The sequence below is a fragment of the Chiroxiphia lanceolata genome, chromosome 2 (assembly GCF_009829145.1).
Source record: "Chiroxiphia lanceolata isolate bChiLan1 chromosome 2, bChiLan1.pri, whole genome shotgun sequence".
Taxonomy (NCBI): Eukaryota; Metazoa; Chordata; class Aves; order Passeriformes; family Pipridae; genus Chiroxiphia; species Chiroxiphia lanceolata.
Window position 1 is genome coordinate 75,112,835 of NC_045638.1, and position 20,220 is coordinate 75,133,054.

General features: G+C 41.0%; 1 protein-coding gene across 4 annotated transcripts; it reads left to right on the forward strand.

Annotated features, from left to right (window-relative positions):
* The first annotated feature begins 1,671 nt into the window (after window positions 1–1,671).
* Window positions 1,672–18,631, forward strand: GJA3 (gap junction protein alpha 3). Of its 4 annotated transcripts, none has more exons than XR_004355065.1 (5): window positions 1,672–3,035; window positions 3,143–3,344; window positions 8,324–9,832; window positions 12,740–12,965; window positions 16,798–16,849. XR_004355065.1 is itself a non-coding variant. In XM_032678041.1 (5 exons), the coding sequence occupies exons 3-5, from the start codon at window positions 8,341–8,343 to the stop codon at window positions 18,507–18,509; spliced, it is 1,677 nt and encodes a 558-aa protein (XP_032533932.1). In that variant the 5' UTR covers window positions 1,672–3,035; window positions 3,143–3,344; window positions 8,324–8,340; the 3' UTR covers window positions 18,510–18,631. The 4 variants fall into 4 exon arrangements, 2 of the variants coding, with proteins under 2 accessions (XP_032533932.1, XP_032533933.1); XM_032678041.1 differs by lacking the exon at window positions 12,740–12,965 and adding an exon at window positions 18,472–18,631 and having other exon boundaries at window positions 16,798–16,944; XR_004355066.1 differs by lacking the exon at window positions 16,798–16,849 and having other exon boundaries at window positions 8,324–10,011; window positions 12,740–12,801.
* The last annotated feature ends 1,589 nt before the right edge of the window (window positions 18,632–20,220 follow it).

The window sequence follows — 20,220 nt, forward strand, 5'->3', positions numbered from 1 at the left end:
ACTGAACACCTCCGCAACTCTCTCAGCCTGTCTTCATAGGAGAGGTGCTCCAGCCCTCTAATCATCTTTGCTGCCTCTTCTGGACTTGCTCCAACAAGTCCATGTCATTCTTATGTTGGCAGCCCCAGAGCTGGATGCAGCACTCCAGGCGGGGTCTCATGAGAGCAGAATAGAGGGAGAGAATTACCTCCCTCGACCTTCTTTGACCAGAATCACCTCTCACATTGCTTTTGATGCTGCCCAGAATGCAGGGCTGTTTGTCTTTCTCAGGGCAACACTATAGAACACGCAAAAACCTAACCAAAATGTAGGTGACAGTATTTTTGAGTCCTGATGCTGACAATATCAAGAGACACTCTTAAAATCATCATTTTGGAAATAGTGGCAACTGATCTTTTTTCTTTTTCCAAAAGATCTGTGCACAACAGCTTGACAGCTAACCCCAAGTGAGGACGGTCTGGGGTAAAGAAAAAAAATGCGCTGGCAATCTTTTTGGGTTCTTCATGCAGGAGACGCAGGCAGTAGCAGCGAGGTTTGCCTCCTCACGAAAAAAGACCCAGCTTCTTTTGGTGAAGAATCTTTTGTCGTTTAGGTTAGGTTAGTTTCCACTTTCGCTCTCAGGTCACTCTAACACCTGACGGAGGACCGTACCTTCGGCCGCCGGGGCGAGGCGCCCTCCGACACAGGTGCCGCAGCCGTGTCCCTGGACGCCGCTCCGGGCCGGGAGCGGGCGGCGGTGGGCGTGCGGGAACCGACTCCCGCTGCGCTGCCTCCGCCGCAGCCCGGCGGGGCCGGCGGACAGCCCAGCGGGGAGGGGTTTCTCACGCTTTTATCCTCTGGGAGGAATAAACTGTTTTATTTCCCAGGAAATCCCGCGGGGGTGGGATGGATCATCTGCACAGTGAAAAACGTTTTAGAATCCAGGGAGAGAAGGGCGAACACCCCGGCTGCTGCGCCCGGAGCCTCCCGGGTGAGGAGAGGGGCTGCCGGCGCGGCCCGTGGGAAGCCGGCGGCTGTGCCCGCGGCGGGAGGGGAGGGAAGGAGGCGGGGAGGGCCGGGTGCCCGGTGCCTGGTGCCTGCGGGGCAGCCCGTCAGAGGGGCAGCCCGTCAGAGGGGCAGCCCGTCAGAGGGGCAGCCCGTCAGAGGGGCAGCCCGTCAGAGGGGCAGCCCGTCAGAGGGGCAGCCGCGGCCGCGCTCCCGCCCGCCCGAGGGGCGCGTTGTCAGCCCGGGCAGCAGCAGGGAGGGAGGTGGGCACCGGCCTCCGGGCGCCTCCCGCCCCGCCCCTGCACCCAGTCCTCCTCCGCCCCCCCCCCCCGCTTATTCCATAGCCCCAGCAAAGTTTGGGGGCGCCTCTTCCCCCCGGTTAAACGAGTTATGCGCTATCGCTGCCTGGACTCTTCCGAACGAGTTGAGCTTTTGCTGCTTAAAACAGTGCTCCTCCCGCGAAGCGTAAGTAGATCGACCCTGGGCTGTGCCGCTCGGCTCCCGGCGCGGACCCACCGCCCCGGAGAGGGGCTCGGCCAGCGGGGCCACGGCTGCGAGCGCACTTGGATCCTGCGCTGAGGGCGGGAGGCGGGAGCTCCCTGGGGGCTCTGCCCGCTCGCCGGGCCCCCCAGCCGTGGGCCGGGCGCCAGGGGAGGGCAGGGCGGGGCCGAGGCTGCTCATCCTGTTGAGGAAGAACGGAAGAAGGGACCCTACTGCTGTGTATTGCTCCTTGAGGGACCCTGGTGCGAGTGTCCCTCCGTTCCTACCCCACCGAGGGCAGCGGCGGTCGCAGATGGGGCGGGAACTGAGCCTGGTGAGGCAGGCAGAAGTGTCCAAACCTAACGAAATACCTCAGGAGATGCAGTGGAAAGCAAAACGCCAAATATATGCGGGATTGTTGTGGCAGTTGCCCGCTAAAGGGTGCCTGTGTAGGGGCATGCAATTTCCTCCTTAAGGGTTGCCACTCACATTTGAACATTGATGTGCATTCCAAGTCAGTTTTGTACTTGGAGTAAAGTTAAATCTTAACTATAAAGCAGAGCCAGAATTGCTTTCACCCTTGTAAGTGGTGCCACACAGAATGATGGAGTTCAGAAGTGTACTCCAAGATGGTTCTGGGGTTCCTTGAAGTGAGCTCTGAGTTATCTGGCCCATACAAACACTTTCTTCTAATAGTGGGGAAAAGAGCTACATTGACCAGGCTTTTACCTCACTCCTCTGGTCACATCCTCGATCTGAGAGTTATCCAAACATACTGGTTACTCACTTTTTCACTTAGGACTTATGAGTGATGCAAAGTATTGAGATGAATAAATATTCTTTGGAAGGTATTTATAGCTTGATTAAGTAAGAGTTTGCCAATGTTATAAGCAAAAAAAGTTGTTTAATTTGTGTCTGTTCTTTTTTTCCTGTAGGCAAAAGGAGTATTAGAAAAGTATTTGGGTTCATTGCTGACTCAATGAAGAAATCATATAAGCCTAAGATGTTATTAGGAATCCTTAGTGTGTTAGACCTTTAAGACATAGATACATAGACATGAAGAATGACATAGATATGAAGAATGAATTGAACTGAGTAGCCAGAGCTATTAGATCTTCCCTTTAAGGGAAATTTAAAGGGAAATGAGAGAATTCTACTGGAACATTTTAGACTTAAACTAGAAAAAAAATTAAATGGTTGCCATAGTACAAAAGCGTACTTTAAGAAGTTTGAATGGGGTTTACAGCACCACCTCCCTTGCAGTTACTTGCCTGAAGTCCCCTCACGTGGATACTTGAATGTTGGAATACCTGCTTCTCTGCCGTGAAAAAGGCTCTTGAGTCTCTGAATGCCAGAAAGGCTCGTCTTTCCTTTGTATATCTGGGTGGGGGGCGGGACACTCCTTACTGTGCAGTTTTTAGATCTGTGTGGCTGATCGTATGTGGGCACCTGAGAGATCTGTCTCATTCATGCTTCATTCACGCGGGATGTAGGACTGTTGCCCTCATGCTCAACGGCTATTCCACAGTCCCCTGCTAGCTCCACACCCTCCACACCTTTCAGCTTTATTGGTAAGTCACTGTCTTTTAATTCCGATGTAGAGCTCTAAGATGGCATTCGAGTATTCTAGGGGAGAGAAGGGGTTACTTTTTTGTTTCTGTTTTTCTCCTGCAACTAGAGAATCAGAGCAGGGGTTTGTTAGACCAGGGAACAGAGGAGTTTAACAGGTGGGGTGTAGCTCTCCTCCCGGGCTCAGCCCTGCGCTCCTTGCTCTTTTCCTTTACTCAGGCCAAACTTTCACTCAGAGGTCAAGTGAAGTCAAGAAGAAGTCCAAAGAAGTTTTTGTCTGGGATTTAAGGAGGAGGCTCCATAGCAGTAAAGTAAGTTTAAGATAATAACAAGATCAAATAAGGAATTAATTTTTAACAAGTGTTTAAAATACAGCGAGAGTGGCAATAGATGTGTCTGAAAGTATGACACTGTGAGGATGAAAGAAGGTATTTTTCAAGTCCTCGTTTAAACAAGTTTATAAAATGAACTACGAAACCTCCATTGTGACATGAAACACTCACCATTGTATTTCATAGATAGGTACATAACCAAATACCATTAGCTTTCACTGGAAATTATAGTAGCTTGTTCTGTGTCTGCATATATGCCAGTTTGTCTGGAATGACATGGTCACACTGCAGACTTTCTGCAGGATGACTGCGTTTATCTGATTTAAATAGCAGAATTAAGAACCTGGTAGTAAAGGGAATGCCTGATTGTTTAGTGTAAAAAAAAAAATTAAATATTGCAAGTTGTTTTAACAGCATTTTTTTCTCATACTGCTTCATAAGATTTAGATAATTTTAAAGATAAAAATCTAAATCCCATAATTTTAGACTGTCATGAGAAATTAAAGGAAACGTGGACTGAATTTAAGAACTCATATTCAGACAAGGGCATCTGTCAGGTTTCTGAATAATTGTTAAGGGACATTTTTTAGATATACCAATATAATAAATTATAAGTACATCAGGTTTCATAATCTGATTATGTATGTAACACAACCGTGCAGTTATTTATGTTTGTAATCTTTGCATATGTGTAGATAAATACATAAACATATCTATGTGTGAGAAAAATTATAAATAATTAAAATATCATATTTCACACACTTGATACGGAGTGGCGAACCCATTGGGTGACATCATCGGAAATAAAAATCTGACAAGTTTACAGATGACACATTATAAGTATTTGCCTCCTGTAGATGGATACATATATATGGCATCACAACTTCTAAAATTTATTCTCTCTCTTGCTTGTTCTCTTTGTCACATGCACACAAACACCCTACACAAAGTGTAGTTGTGCGTGTACTAAACTAGTAATTAATAACACAACATTGATTCTTAAATGCCAGGCCAATTTTTATGAACAGTCTATTTTCCAGTATTTGTCTCAGAGGAATGATTTTCTAAGTGAACCAAACAATACAGGACTCACAGTTCTTATTAAATGACCCCAAGGTTCACGAAGTCCTTGCTTTTCATACAATTGAATTAGGTTGCTTTCTGAGACAGATTCTCTTGTCATTCTCTAGTGGACATCAAGAAATACAGATAAAGATGTTTCATTCCTTAATCTGCTTTTTTTCCAAGCACAAAAAGAAAAAATGTCTCCTTTCACAATCCATATTTAAGATTAGGTCTTAACAGTTGCCTGGCTCTGGATTTCAGCAGCACTGAAAGTAACACTGTACAGCTGAAGTTTATGTAATCTACAAAAGCAAGCTTGGGATTGATCTCAAATAAAATATTGAGTTGTGGCTGTTTAGATTTAGGTATTGTTGAACTTACTCAAATATTCTGTGAGCTCTGAGGGCCTCGTGGTTTCATTTGATGTCATTTAATTATTATCTGAATTAAGGCATCCCTTTAAATTTTTGGTGTGATTTTTGGATGAGTTATGTTGGCTTTAAGAATTGCTTACTCAAGAATGTATTGACGCTGAAGAAAGATAAGGGACCTGGAGTTCTGGGAACCCTCCAGCCAGTGGAAATATGTAACTTTGTGTCTCACTTGGAAATTATGTCCTTCCCTTATGGAGGTACTATGGGCAATACACATTTGTGGCGAAGGCAACAGTTGCTGCAATTCATACCAAGATGAACACTGAGGTTTTTCACCTCAGTGCAGTTAAGATGCCATGAAGTATCTGCTCACAGCTTAGACACTTTTTCTTTGTGTACAGGATGAATTTGCACACTCTGGTACACAAATATAAATCTTTTAACTAATATAAGCATTAGAATAGCTTTTTTATGTGTATCCTTTGAGAAATGCCTTGTGTCATGTCTTTGGTGTCCTGAATTATCTCGGCCTAGGCATTGTTGACCTGTAGTAGAAAGAAAAAAAAAATCTTGCATAGGATTACTGAATGGAGAATTATTAAGAATAAATTAGATGAATATATTATTTATAAATTTTAAGTTTTACCAATTGTTATTGTTCTTCTTCTACTAATCACTAGATAAATCTTCAGAAAAGCACAAAAAATCCTACTTTCATTGTAGTCATCATCACCTATGGATCTGAGTAAGAAATGCACTGCAGTGTGCCTATAAGGGGAAAAAATTGATACTTGTGTTTACCTTAGTGCAGGGGTTATAATTTTTCATGAGAGCAGACCAACTTTATTTTTTCAAGCAACAGAAGGTAATATCGGTCTTTATAAAACGCAGTGTGTGGGCTTTGTGCCACTGGACACAAGGGTAATTGCAGTCATGCTGAAAATGGGACATAAGTAATGAATTCAAGAAAATTTAATGGGCTAACATTTTGATGGTTAATAAACTTTCTACTACAGGTATTAGCAATAAAAGAACAAAGTGTAACTTTGACTATTTATTATCTGAGCTGTCTGTTTTGTTTGATCTGGATAGAAAATAAAGAGTGGGGTAGAGAGTATTGATCTGAGAGGCACAGAGTAATGCAAAGAATAGCAGAGAAAGGAAATTCTTAGCTTAAGTTTATGCTAAACTTCTTTAATCCACCAATATCACATTATTCATTTTGCTGTTCCTGCATTTTCCCACTCAAAATGAGAACATTTCCAAACATTGGTTTAGGTCTGTTCAAAATTGGAACTAACCTGGGTATATCTTCAAATGGTTTTGAGTAAAAAACCAAAAAAATTAATTCATTATTTCCTTAAAAATTGATGCTTCTCAAGATTAAAATTCCTTAACCATCCAGAATATTATATACTGTATACAATTAGGAATGAGGATTAAATTTTAAAATCATGTAAGCATATTAAGATTATAAAAATATTATAACAAAATATATTCGGTTTTGGCTACTATTTTAGGAGGAGAAAAAAATGCATTCTTCAAAAAGAATTTGAATATGTTTAAAAAATTGTTTAAAAAAGTGTTCGAGGACCAGGGACATTAGTACACAAAATTGGTGTTTTATTGTTAGTATCATCATTTACTGGAAATGCTGCATATTATGCTGGAAAAACAATTCACTGATATTAAAGGGGATGTGTTTTTACAGAATATCAAAGATGTGTTTTTTAGGGGGAGTTTTTGCTGAATTAACTTGTGGGATAAAAAATAAATTAATATTCCAGGATTTACAAAAATGAAAAATACTAATGGTTGTGTTGTTGCTTTTTGTATAAAAGCATACTAGCCTGCAGTTACAGTTATTTCATTGCCTCATAGTAAAATCAAGTTATAAAACAGTACCTCAGATAACTTTAATTCCTTTAATTGCCTTAACTAAAAGCCTGAAAGAAGTTCCGTACAGACTTTGGAAATGCTTCTTCTGGAAAACCAGTGACATAATTGCTGGAAATGACACTAAATATAATGATGAGAATAATGGTAAATTCATAGCTGTAATGATGACTGCCTTTTTTTTCTTGGGAATTGTAAGAGACCTGCGTGTTTGGATACGAAGTATAAGTATAAAAATAGTAAGGTGTAATTCAGTTATAAAATATTCTGAGGGTTTTAAACAAGAGGATAATCACTTCTGATAGTTTTTTTTGATATGCAAATTGTTATATCTGTATTACAATTATGATAAAAGTATATCTGAAGGTATTGAAGTTAGCTGAAAGTAAATTTTTTTATTTTGTTCTCAGTTGAAGGTTGACATATAAAATATAGAAGTGAGTTTATTAGGGGAATGAAATATACTTACATGTATTCCAATATTCTTACATATATTCCAATAAGGAACAGTCAAAGGATAACAGAAGTGATACCCACAGATAATAGCTTGTTTCTCAATTGGACGAAGCTTGTGAGGAACCAGATATTAAAAAAAAAATCTTGTACTTTAAGCCTTTCCAAATCAGGAACTGTGGGACATGGGAGGCCCACCATACATGAATTGGTGGAAATTGCTGAGAATATATGCTGTTGTTTTTCACTGAAGTAAGGTCATAGGATGTAATTTTATTTTTTCCCAAGAAAATCTCTGTATACAGTTGCTGAAGTGACCTTGAGTTTGTGGGCTTGGGTTTTGTTTTGGTTTTCTTGTGTTTTTTTTAAATGATGTTACAGTAGGTATGGTTTAGTAACACTAACTGACAGGACAGTAGGGAAAATGACATAGAAACCTTTTCCCAATTCCTCTGAAAATGTCTCAATTTTCCCAATATTTCAATTTATTAAAATAATTCTGGGGGTTTTTTTTAGAAATAAACAATTCAAACATGACTAGCTTTGAGAACTTGCTTGTTGAGTTGTACACATTCCAAAATTAAACTGTAAATTCCGTAGGTTTTGAGTAATTATTTTTCTATGTTTGTACAGTTTGAAAATAGTACAGACCTAGGACATTACTAACTTCCTGAATGCTGGAGTATATAAGTTCTGATAACAATAAAATTATTAGAATTAGGCAAACTTTGTATCACACTCTAATACAAGGGCAATTACATTAATAGTAGGATTACTATAATTGAACTGGTTTCCATCTGTTCTTTTCTAAATTTAGGCAGGAGCAGTTGGAGCCATCTCAGATAGAGGAAACAGAGAAATAATATTTTTTAAAATATTTAAATCTTGTAGAAATTCTAACTGATGAATCCTTCTTCTCTGTTGTGCGTGGGCACTTAAACCTGTATGGGCTATGTGAAAGCACTAAACATCTCGCTTCTGTGCTCATCAAAGCCCATGGTTGCATGGTCACAGGGTTATCTAGTTCTTAACACACATCTGCAATATTCTGCAAAAGCAAGTGCACTTGAGAAATATCATTTGTCAAGGATCAATCTGTTCTGCCCCAGCATTGTGTAATTATAAGATTTTTTTAACATTGCTCTAATTGCTCTGATGTTCTTATTGTAGGTTAGAAATCTGAAACAATGGGTGACTGGAGCTTTCTGGGGAGACTATTAGAGAATGCGCAGGAGCACTCCACGGTTATTGGCAAGGTTTGGCTGACAGTACTGTTTATCTTCAGGATACTGGTGCTGGGGGCTGCTGCTGAGGAGGTCTGGGGAGACGAGCAGTCAGACTTTACATGCAACACTCAGCAACCTGGTTGCGAAAATGTTTGCTATGACAAAGCCTTCCCCATTTCTCACATCCGCTTCTGGGTCCTGCAGATCATTTTTGTCTCCACTCCAACCCTCATTTACCTGGGCCATGTCCTGCACATTGTACGCATGGAGGAGAAGAGGAAAGAGAAAGAAGAGCTGAAAAAGAAGGGAAGTGGCAAAGATGGCAACTACGCAGTAGCAGCAGCAGCATCTGGCAGTGGTGGCGGAGGAGGCAACAATAACATCAAGGATCCTATTAGCAAAAGGGGGAAGGAGAAGCTCCCAATCCGTGATGAACGTGGTAGAATCCGTATGGGGGGTGCCTTGCTCCGTACCTATGTCTTCAACATCGTATTCAAGACACTGTTCGAGGTGGGCTTCATTGTGGGCCAGTACTTCCTATATGGCTTTGAGCTAAAACCAGTCTACCAGTGCAGCCGCTCACCTTGTCCACACACTGTCGACTGCTTCATCTCAAGGCCCACTGAGAAGACCATCTTCATAATCTTCATGTTGGTGGTGGCCTCAGTCTCCCTGCTGCTGAACATGCTTGAGATATATCACTTGGGGTGGAAGAAGCTTAAGCAGGGCATGACAAGCCAGTACATCCTTGAGATGCCCGTTGCAACAATGACACCAGTTATGGTAACAGGGGAGTCCAAACCTGTTTCCCTGCCACCACCAGCACCACCTGTGGTGGTAACAACTGCCACACCACCCCCTGTTCTGCCTGACACCCGCGCTGTCACACCACTGCTGGCCCCAGTCACCATGGCATCATACTATGCTACAGCTGCTCCGAGACCACGGCCCCCCTCCAACACAACCTCCATGGCAAGCTACCCTGTTGCTCCACCAGTTCCTGAGGAGAGACACCGTGCTGTGACTCCCACGCCCATCTCTACTCCTGTCACCATCCCAACCCCCATTCCCACACCCACCCCAGCCGTCATCAGCTACTTCAACAGCAGCAGCCGTGCCCTGACATCCGAGCAGAACTGGGTCAACATGGCAGCGGAGCAGCAGGGGAAGGTTTCCTCCAGCTCAGCGGGCTCCTCTACCCCGAGCAGTGTCCGGCATCACCTTCCCGAGCAGGAAGAGCCACTGGAGCAGCTACTCCCACCCCCGGCTGTGCTGCCCATTGCTGCAGCCAACAGCGGCAGCAGCACCAGCCTGAGCGGGGCGAGCGGCAGCAAGTGGGATGTGGAGGGCGAGGAGGAGCTGTCAGGGGCACGGCCCGTGTCGGCCGCCTGCACCACTGTGGAGATGCACGAGCCACCGCTGCTCGTAGACACGCGGCGCCTGAGCAGGGCCAGTAAGTCGAGCAGCTGCAGAGCCCGGTCAGATGACCTGGCCGTGTAGTGCGGTCGCCCCTGCTTGGAGGGGCAGGTGGTGGAAGGCAGAGTGGGCAGGGGAGCTGTCCGGGAAGGCCAGGCCTGGCGTGGGTGAGAAGGCCTGGGCTTCAAACTTAGAAGCTTGCTGTTTTTGCACTCTGTGAGTTGTAGTGGGGAAAAATATCAACATTTTCTAATAGGTCAGGGGTGACCAAAGCACAGCCTGTGGGCCAGGGGACCAGTCCCACTTTCCTTCCATGGCAGATCTCCCAAGGGCAGCCATAGAGGAGGCCTGCACAGGTAGCAGGTGGTGATGGTAGCTGGCCATGTGCCTCAAGGGTGACTTTGATCTGGGAAAAATGTTAATATCCCTAGTGCCCATGTGCCTGACTGTCATCTTCCTCTTGCCCTTGCCTTCACTTCCACTCTTTTTCACATAGGCTCTACATGAGCAGATGTGATGAATCACTTTCTTCCTCTTAAATCTTACATAGCCCTATGGCAAACATTAGGGTGGCAAATTGTCTGTTGGCACCTGTCGTCTCTACAGACCAACTTGCCATATTAAAGGTCACTCAGTTTGTTCCATATAACATGACTTAAAGAAGCCTTTGTGCTCATTGCAAAACACCAATGTGGTCCTCGGCCAGGCAAAGTTTAGGTAACCCCTGTGATAGATTTTTGAGGTTCTTTCTATAATTTTTTTTTTCACTCTTGACCTGTTAGGAAGTGTTCAGTTTGACCTTCTATCCAGTGTTTGCCGACCATGATCACACCATGTTTAAAAGCCCGCAAATATGTTTGAGCATGTTTGATTATAATTTTAGATGACTTCTGAAATTGCTTAGAGGAGGACAGAAATTTAAATCACACCTCAGAAATTATTACACAGAACAATTTCTCTTCAGAAAGCAAGGATTATGATTTCAATACACTGTGGCCCCATACATTGCCTGTGGACAAACAATAGGATAAAGTACAGCTCTGCATTTTAGACTACTAGATATCAGCTTAAGTTTGTTGGAAAAATGCTTTTTAGAAATAAACTTGAGTGCATATTTTTAAGTATTTGAACATTTTGAGAATAATTTTGATCTCTAAGTTTAAAGTTACTTGACTGTGTATTTAATAATTTTAGTTTGGTCTTTGATCTTACAAGAAAATGTAAGAGGAAAGAAACTTACTAATGGTAAAATTCCCAAAGCAACATTATTTCATGTTGTGTCCTACCCTTTAACATCAATCTGTAATGTCAGTGAAAACAGATTTAGATAATACTGTATTGCAGAAAAGGTGGCTAAAATATCTGGGCAACATAGTGGCTGAAGAGTCTGTTCTGATCCCACTGAAGTCACTTGCAGAATTCCATTGAATTTTACAAGGAGCAAGATTTGGGGACGGATCTTGCAGGCCTTATTCAAGCAAAACTAACATTCACATACAGTTTTGGGAGCCAGAAAAAATACAGATTTTGGGCTGTAGATAAAGACATTGAAGTCCTGCTTTTGAAAATTGTGTGTTTCCCTTAAAAATGGGTGAAGGAAAGTACTGGGTACTTGTTACTAAGGTGCAGCTTTCCTTACAGTGGGCTCTGTCCATTATTCCTTTGTTAACAAGACATTAGTCAGAATTCTGAATGCCTGATAAGGCTCGGGAGAGTTTCGGTACAAAAGGAATGCAGAATTAGGCCCAACTTCCGTTCTAAGCAAAATCCAAAAGAACTGGAGCTTGGAGTCAGTCCTGTTGCTGCTATAAATTGAAAGTACTGTAACTGGAGAACACACTGGGATAGCCCTTTGCATCTTCAAAGTATTTGGCCTGGCAGTGCAGTCCTTACTCAGGCAAAGCAGGGTCACTCTGTAGCTAGTAGTTACAATTGCCTGTTATTTCTGCTGTTATATGTTTTCCTGAATGTGTTCATTTTATTCAATGGCTAAAATATATTCCTACTGCTCAAGATTAAACATTTTTACTGCTTTCTGAGTAGTCAAAAAAAGCTTCTTATGATCAGAAGCACTGTTCTGCAACCCTTGGGCATGTTGTCTCATGACTTCCTTGTCCTGCTTGTGGTGAATCAGGTGAGGAGAAGTCTTTCTGCTCCCATGATCTTGGGGGCAGACACTGCATTAAAATTCAATGTGTAGTAGTACAATACAGGTATTTATTATTAGGTGTTCAGCTTCAGACATGTTCTCATGGATTTTCAGTGTTATAAGCCATAAAAACCCTTTCTGCAAGAAAGCTAAAAGCTAAATTCTGCTTTCTGTTGTACCCATGCAACTATGCTGAACTTAAACTGAAGTTGATGAAGTTGCCTAGATGTAAACAGAGGCAGAATATGACTCCAAATTTTTAGATTTACTAGCATCTATAGTAGCAGTTTTGTAAGTTTTGATAAATACCAGCTATTTATATTGCTGAAAAATGCAATATGCATCTCTGTATTTTAGTTCATCAAAATTTGAAGGCTACATTTGCCTTTCTTCTATGCTTCTGAAGAATGAGGTCAAAGTCTTTCTGGAGTGTATTTATATAAATGAGACCACCTGGAATATGTGCTTTTTTATATCAGTGCCTGAGAGCAAAACTGACTTGTTGTTTGATGGGGCTCTGAATCTTGCAGTCCTTACTTTAATACAACCCTCACAGAGTGTGTCCTGCAGGATTGCATCCATATTGTATATAAAAAATAGTAACAGAGATAGATTTAACTTAGGATCAACTGATACCTAGTCTGACCTTTTCAAGTAAATGTGTGTGGTTAGACCTGCAGAGAGTTCAGATGCTTTTGTGGAATATATGGTATTTTCAGTCCTATGGTATATAATATAGGTATTTTCAGTCAGAGTAACTACTGGAAAGCTCTAAAAGATCATTTTTCCTGTTAGGTGAAGCTCGGGGGGAGAAATGTAAGTCTATTGCAACCCCTAAGAGAAGTCTGAGAGAGCAGCCTCTGCATCCAAGCAGTACTGGTCTAAGAAAGCAAAGCTACAACTCACAGGTTGCGCTTTTAAGATCAGCTTAAGTTTCATCACATAACTATGCAGCGTCAAGCCTCTTCATTACCTACAGTTTCATTTGGAGTCCAGTAACTGTTTCTTCATTTAAGCCCAGGTAACTGTTTTGACAGAACTCCTCCTTAGTGCTTACAACTGCTTTTAGTTGCTGCGTCACATCTGGGTTCAGATTTGTTGAAAGAAAAATCTTATTGGTGTGGCCAATTTTGAGCACTCTAATCTTTGCTCATGAATTATAACTGCATTCAATGTCCTATGAGTCAAGTATAACTATGGAGAATTCCTCAGTTCTAGAAAGTATGTACAAACACTCACTAACTTGCAGAATAGACTGTTGGTAAAAACTATCTGATAATTTCCAAGTCATTTACTCTTTTACATCAATTAATTACAGAGTCTCATGGGAACTGGTAGAAACTGATATTTTGATTTAGCCCGGTCATACGGCTGTTCAATCCACAATCCTGAAAGACCTTAGATGCACAGCTAAGATGAAACCTTTAGGTAAGTTATTGCAAAAGCAGAAGTCAGAACAGAATCATGCCTGATATTAAGCAAACTGAAAAAAACTCCACTCATTTTTGCTCTTTGAGTAGAATAATTGTGGGGACGCTTATTCTCTCTCTTACTTGAAGTTAAAAAATATACTGAGGTGAAGTATGGAAAAGAAAACTGAAAGAAAATACTCTTTGAACAAGTTACCAGGTGTAGTATATTTGTCATTCATCAAGGCACTCAAAGCTAATAAATGTCTGACATTTTGCAGCTCTTGAGATTATTTTCTGATATGAATACATAAGTGTAGGATCAGCAAAATAATTAAAGCAAGCTTTTAAAACCAGATCAGTACTTAGGTCCTTTTTTGGTTAGTCATGGGACCACCTCCTCAGCTGCTACAAACTGTTGTATTCCACTGAGTTCACGTGGGTAACAGCAGTCTGCAGAAGCAGAGCATTGAGCCCCCAGGTCTTTTTGTTTAATACAGACACTAACACCATGGATTTGAACAGGCTGGGTTTTTTTCTTTAATTCCAGATGTTTTACTTTGATTTTTCTTGTGAAAAGTGTGCTCTTGTAATTTTGATTTTCTGAAGTTTACATTCAGTTTTTGATTTCAGATTGCACATTTGGATGAAATAAACTGCTTTCTAAGTTTACATTTGTATAATAAGTAAACCAATGACTCTGCCAATGTGTTAAACTTAAGAGAGAAATGTCTTACTATAACACAGGAACTCTTTAGGCATAAGGCAGTACCATGAAAGACAGTTTAACCTGATCACTGATCTATAGTATCAGCTTTCTCTATATATTTGAAATATGGGAGTTGGATATATAGGGAGCAAACTATGGAAAAAGATACTTTTCATCATGAACTCAATTATTACCAAATAAACTAAGGTTCATTATTGTTCATATGCCTTCCTGTGTGTTTAGAGGTTCGATGACAAAAACTAGCTGAGACATAGGTCCTTTAAGAGCTAAATTTACAGCCTGGCTTAAAATTCCAAACAAAATACTTGAGGATAAACACTGCACTGTTACACTGCAGAAGATTTTACAAAAAATAAATGTTTTACTTTCTATGCAAAAATATGGTTCTGAACCTGCAAATACAATTTCATGCAAGTTATTTTAACTTCTGCAAATAAGACCACTAAAGGTAATGGGACTATTTGCATAAGCAAAAAAAATACTGATGTGAAAAAGAAATTGTAGATTTGCATTTTAAGTTTGCTGTAGATACCAATGTAGTTCTAGAAGTTTCAGTTCTTGAAGAGTTATGTGAGCATATTTTAAGGTGGAGAATATACTGCTAACCTCATTGCCACTGTTTCTCACAGTTAATGGGTTGTAAAGCATAAGAAGGCTTACTCAGAACTTTCTTGTCGCTTTCCAGATGTTTGCCTTTTACATTACAGTAAACATAACAAGTTTTCTGGGCTGTCAGGAACTTGTAGAACAATAAAACCAGCAAACAGTTAAAAGTGCTGTCTTCAACAAAGTGCCTTGTATATTAAATTCTGTAAGAAGCAAGTTGATGTAAACGTTAATTTACCTCATATGTTTACAAAATTGTGACTAAATAAACTTTTTGTACCACAGCATTGTCTCTTTTAGATTAAATTTTCATGGTTATGTAGATGGTCTTTTAAAATACTAACACAATGGAACAGTTAGTTCCCTCCATTTATTCACTTGCACTGCTGCTTTCCTTCTTTATATGAAATGCTCACTGAATTGCATCTATTGCAAAACTGGATGCTGAAACCTGTCTCCATGCAGAACTCCCAGTGGCTTCAGAGGAAGTTCACCATCCAGAAGAACTGTGTGATCAAGACCCACTTGAGCAAAGGGTGAAATGCTGTCTTCTGCCTTCTGCCAAATACAGGTTTCACCCTTGGCTCTTACTTTGACACAGGAATCCCCGTTCATCTCGTGGTGCGGTGTTGATAGTGAGTCCCATCTTTTCCCCAGTGCTGACTCACTAACTTTAATCTATCCATCTAGCTGATATGTCATGAGACTGTTAATTGAAAATGCATGAAGGATTTTAGTGAAGGGAAAATGTGTCCTTACTGGGGATAATGTGGGGTATCCACTGCATTTGAAATTTGCTGATTTGCCCTTTGTAGGAAAGTTCACAGTCAAGCACACAAAAGTGTAACCCAATTTTGTACTGAAATTGCACCATGTACTAAAGGTGAGTTAGTCTAAACATTGTGTAGTCCTGTGAAAAGGCCAGGTCCAGGTTTCTGAGAAGTTTTACTTTTGAAAAGCAGCAATGTGGGCAAGACTAAGTAACTCTTCCAGAAGTGTTAAGTATGAAGGCTTTGTAAAACTTTATTTTATATGCAGCACTTTTATGGACCTGGCAGATCAGGATAGTTTCTGCCTGGTGGTACTAAGTGCTTCTCTCTCATGTGAGTACTGTCAAGCATATTTTTGGTGCCTGCTGTGCTCAGGCAATGCTCTTTCTGCTTTACATGATGTATCCATATGGTAAACCAGATTGTTCATCATCTCTCATGACTGGCAGGGGTAAAGCAAGCTGACAGGTGTATAATATGGATAGTGCTAAGATTATGCTTTGCTGTAGTAAGCTAGGGAAGAAAGTGCATGAAGTGATATGGCAATACCAGCTGTATTGCTGAAGAAAGCTCACTTGCCTTTGAGTAAGAGCACTTCTTGTTACAAGTGTATCTTGCGTGCTTTGTGTTTAGATGCATGTTCCACAGTTTTGTCACTTGAAGAACAGACAGTCAGAGTACTCCCAAGGGAGCTGAGAGCATCAGCTGGTGCAGACACAGCTCAGTCCTGCACTCTACCTCCCTTGGGACACAGCCACGCTGCTGTCACCTTGCATCCACTGTCTCTAAAGAATTTCTGGCTGGAGTATGACGTGGGAATGTTGCTACTCTTGGTCTCTGAAGGTCTGTGTGATGTTGCGGGTAGCTTTTGCTGCCACATTGAGCAACGTGGCTTCATATGAGCTTGTGGAGGAAGGCTGAAAGGTATGCCCCCCTCATCCATAGCTGTGTCATGGCACCCTGAAGATCCTGATGGTAATGAGAATAGGTGTACTGGGGGGAACCCTAACCTGCTCCAGTAAGTCTCTGAACAGTTGTGCTGTGCAGCCAAATGAGGAGCATTCCACACACTCTTGTACTGCTGCTGCTGTCCCTGGGGATTTGGCACAGGAATAATCAGCTGGGCTTTAGCAAGCATTTTCACTGTGACTGAAAATGGGATTTAACTGACCTAATCAGTGCTTTCCCACTCTTTAGCTGGAATAGGAATGAAGGCAATACGTATTACCTCCCAAGGAAACAGATGTCAGCTAGTCAGGTCTTAATAGGTCTGACATTTTGATCACTTTTGGCAAGTGGATGTACATCAACTCTAACTGGTTTTGTGTCTATTTTCAGCAGACAATAGAGTAAGCAGATGCTTATCCAAAATTACAAAACTGAAGAGAGAACCTTCTCGTGAAAATGGTCTAGGAAGACTGTGTTTTTGTGTCGTAGTCCAGAAAAACAGAGTGTTTGAGGAAATAAACATTTTATCACTTGCGGGTACATGATGTTAAGCCAGAATTACAGGTATCATTAATTACTGTTACTGCATTAGTAGGACAGTTGGATCGCACCAGCTGTTCTTCACTGTATGAGGTTTTTTTGTTTTTAAAGAGAGATTAGTAGTAAATAGCAACAAAATGCTGTCCTTCATGGGTAATTACTTCCTTTCCTTTTTCTTGTGGTATGCGATCTGTGTATCTTTGAGTGACTAGCTGTAGTACAGTGTCTGTCAGAACTATTTTAGTCCTTAGAAAAGGACATTCAATATGTGGGCTTTTGCCATACCTTGCGTTTAAGGGTGACCCTCTGCACTTCCAGCAGTGACTACAGATGTGGTTGAGGTGCCTGGTGTCATGGAGAGCAGCAATGAGCACACTAACACCAAGGTCACAAAGAGCTGCCCAGGCTTGCTGTGTTTGCATCACTAATGTAGCCAACTCTAACCTATGTGTGGTGGGTACCTTTTGTCAGCCACATCCCTGTCATTTTAGAGGTTGTCTCCTGAGGGGAAAAAAAAAAAGGAATGAATATCTGCAGTTCTTTATCCTCCTTATTTATTTGTCCCATGAAAGCATGATAAAGTATATTAAAATGCCCAGACCTTTGCATTTCTAAGTGCTATGAGACATGGCTTTTTAAAGAGTTCCTGTGTTATATAGAGGATATTTTTGAAAATACAAAGGGCTTCACAAGGCAAAACTCTCAAAAAACCAACACATTTTTCATTGGGATATATTTTTCTTGTGTTTGCAAAGTCAGTGAATTGATGGAGTAAAGTAAAATAAACGCTTATTTTCCACATGAGAATATGGATTGTATTTCTATTCTCCTTAATTAAATGAACACTAAAAAGGGAGAGCAAACAGTTATCAACTATCATGTATCTCACTTCCCTGTTTGAGAAGATTAAACTTTCTAAAGATTTTGGCTTTAAGGAATGTTGTGGTCTTCTGAGCAGAGACTAAGGGATAATTATGGTTGAACTATCCTGCCTCACAGAGCAACCTACTGTTTGCTTTGTATGTCTTATGTAGTGGGGTTTGCTATGTAAATTCTGCACAAAATGCAGAAGTAAGCAGCTAAGGATGTTTTACCTAAGCAAACTCATCATGTTTGGATTATAGATACTCTGAGGGGAAAGAATCTTCTTATCATTAGAGAAAAGCCTACAGCAAAGTCAGCCTGGCTGGGGTACCAGAAACACACATGGCTGATTTTCTGTCTTTTCTATATCCTGTAGTCATTTAAACTCTCTACTCAATTAAAATCATAAAGCCCAGTGCTTTGAGAGCAGAATTCTTGGCCAGGAGTCTACAAAATAATGCCCGCATTTACATCTGTGTGTGATGTGGCTGTACTAGTGCCTGCAGTGTTTTGGGATTTTGCTGCATGGAGAAGGATGCAGTCTGCACCAGCGTCTTGCTGTGGCCTGCATGAGAATTATGTGTCTAACTAACTTTTGGGATATGTTTTCAAAAGATCTTTTTATTGTCTTTATTGTTTAAGTCTTTATTGTTTACACAGGTGGACCCTCTTCTCGGTGTATCTGTGGCAGTAGGTAGAGCAGCAAGTGTGTGCCTGTTGGCCACCTCCATGCCATTCTCCTCACGGCAAGCAACATCACTCCTTCAGAATAAATTGGTGGCACAGGTTGCTCCTGATTCATCCAAGCTGTGTGGCTTAATTAAGGTTCAGAACTTCCTCAAGACTAGGAAGAAATTCTTGTCTTTCTGTGTAAGATAAAACCATAAAACGTGCATCAACAGCTCTGGCATTGTCCATCATTTTGTGTTGCTTCCCTGCTATGGAAACCCAAATGTCTGGGGGTCTCAGCACTGTCCCTGCTTTTGTTCTCTTGGTCTGTGACATAAAAGCTCGTCATTGCAAAATGAGTGTTGACACTAAGGTCAGACAACATTCAAAATTTCTATTTCACAAGGGATCCTGGGATTTCAAATTAGAATACAATATATGTTCACATATTCTTCATGAAACAAACTCTGAGAAATTTCCTTTAAAACATTTTGGATTAGAAAAACAAAGAGATGATAATTTTGGAAGCAACGTGTCATTCTGATATTTAGTTATTTTTTTTCTATTTTAGATTATTTTAAAATTACCTTGCAGCACATGAATGGTAGTGTGCCTCAAGCAGCATCAAGCCAAACAAAGTGGAGGTGGTGGTGATGAGCTGATTTCTCAGTTCTTCCCTTTAGGCACCTAAATTCCACAAATAGTTGTGTTTTAGACACCTAGTTGTTATTTTGAATCTTATTCCTTCGTCCTTGAGTTCCAAGTTTTCATACCCAGAATGCTGAAGTGCCATCTCTGCAGATGATCCAAATGGGAAAATAATTCCATTGCTGCCTATAAGTTGCTTGCCATCCATGCATAATGGAAAAGCTTATGTATTTGCTTAGATGTCGAAATCTTTTACAGCTAAAACCGTGACCTAACTTTCTAACAAAGTTTTGTACATCAGGAATTCCTCTTCCCTACAGCTGCTACAGCAAGTCATGCATGACACTGAAATGTGCATTACAAGTTTTTTGGTGTATAAGAGAAGTGCAATGATCTGCATGTAATTTGGGCAGCTGTCTTTATTTTCAGCTGAAAGAATTCTCTCAGTTGCAACAACGTAAATCCAGTATAACTCCACTACACTGGGGTAACACAGATAAGACTCTCTTTGTGTTTAGATGACTGCAGTGAACAAGATCAATTGCAGAAAGAATAGTTCTTTTTTAAAGAAAGTTTAGTACATAATGGGCCAAATTAATCTCTGCTCTAAATATACTCATTTCAGTGGTGTTGCAGCAGGAAAGAATTTAGCCTGAAGCAACTTTACAATAACTCATATATAAGCATGCACAACTAAATGTATTACACTTTAAACAAACTCAGCATTGTCTGGAGCACAGTTGGTCTGCTGAACTACTGAAGTTAGGAACTAGCCATTGTGTGTTGAGTTTGTTTAGATAGTACCATTTTTGTTCAATTGGCTACATCCGCGGTATTTTAGTGACAGCAGGAATGTTCCCTCTAGCTACAAAGTGACATTATGGCTGTCAGACATGATTTTTATTCTAGGATGCCTTAACTCTTATGCACTTCAAAACAAAATTATAACCAAATATAGAGAAAGAAATAGTTTCACCAATTCTGAAACATTTGAGCTTAGCTCTTTGAGTTACTCCTTTAATTCAAAAGGGGTTGAAATGCTCTTATGGAAGAGACCTCATAAGTAACAGAAGTAGTGAAAGAGTGCGAAGA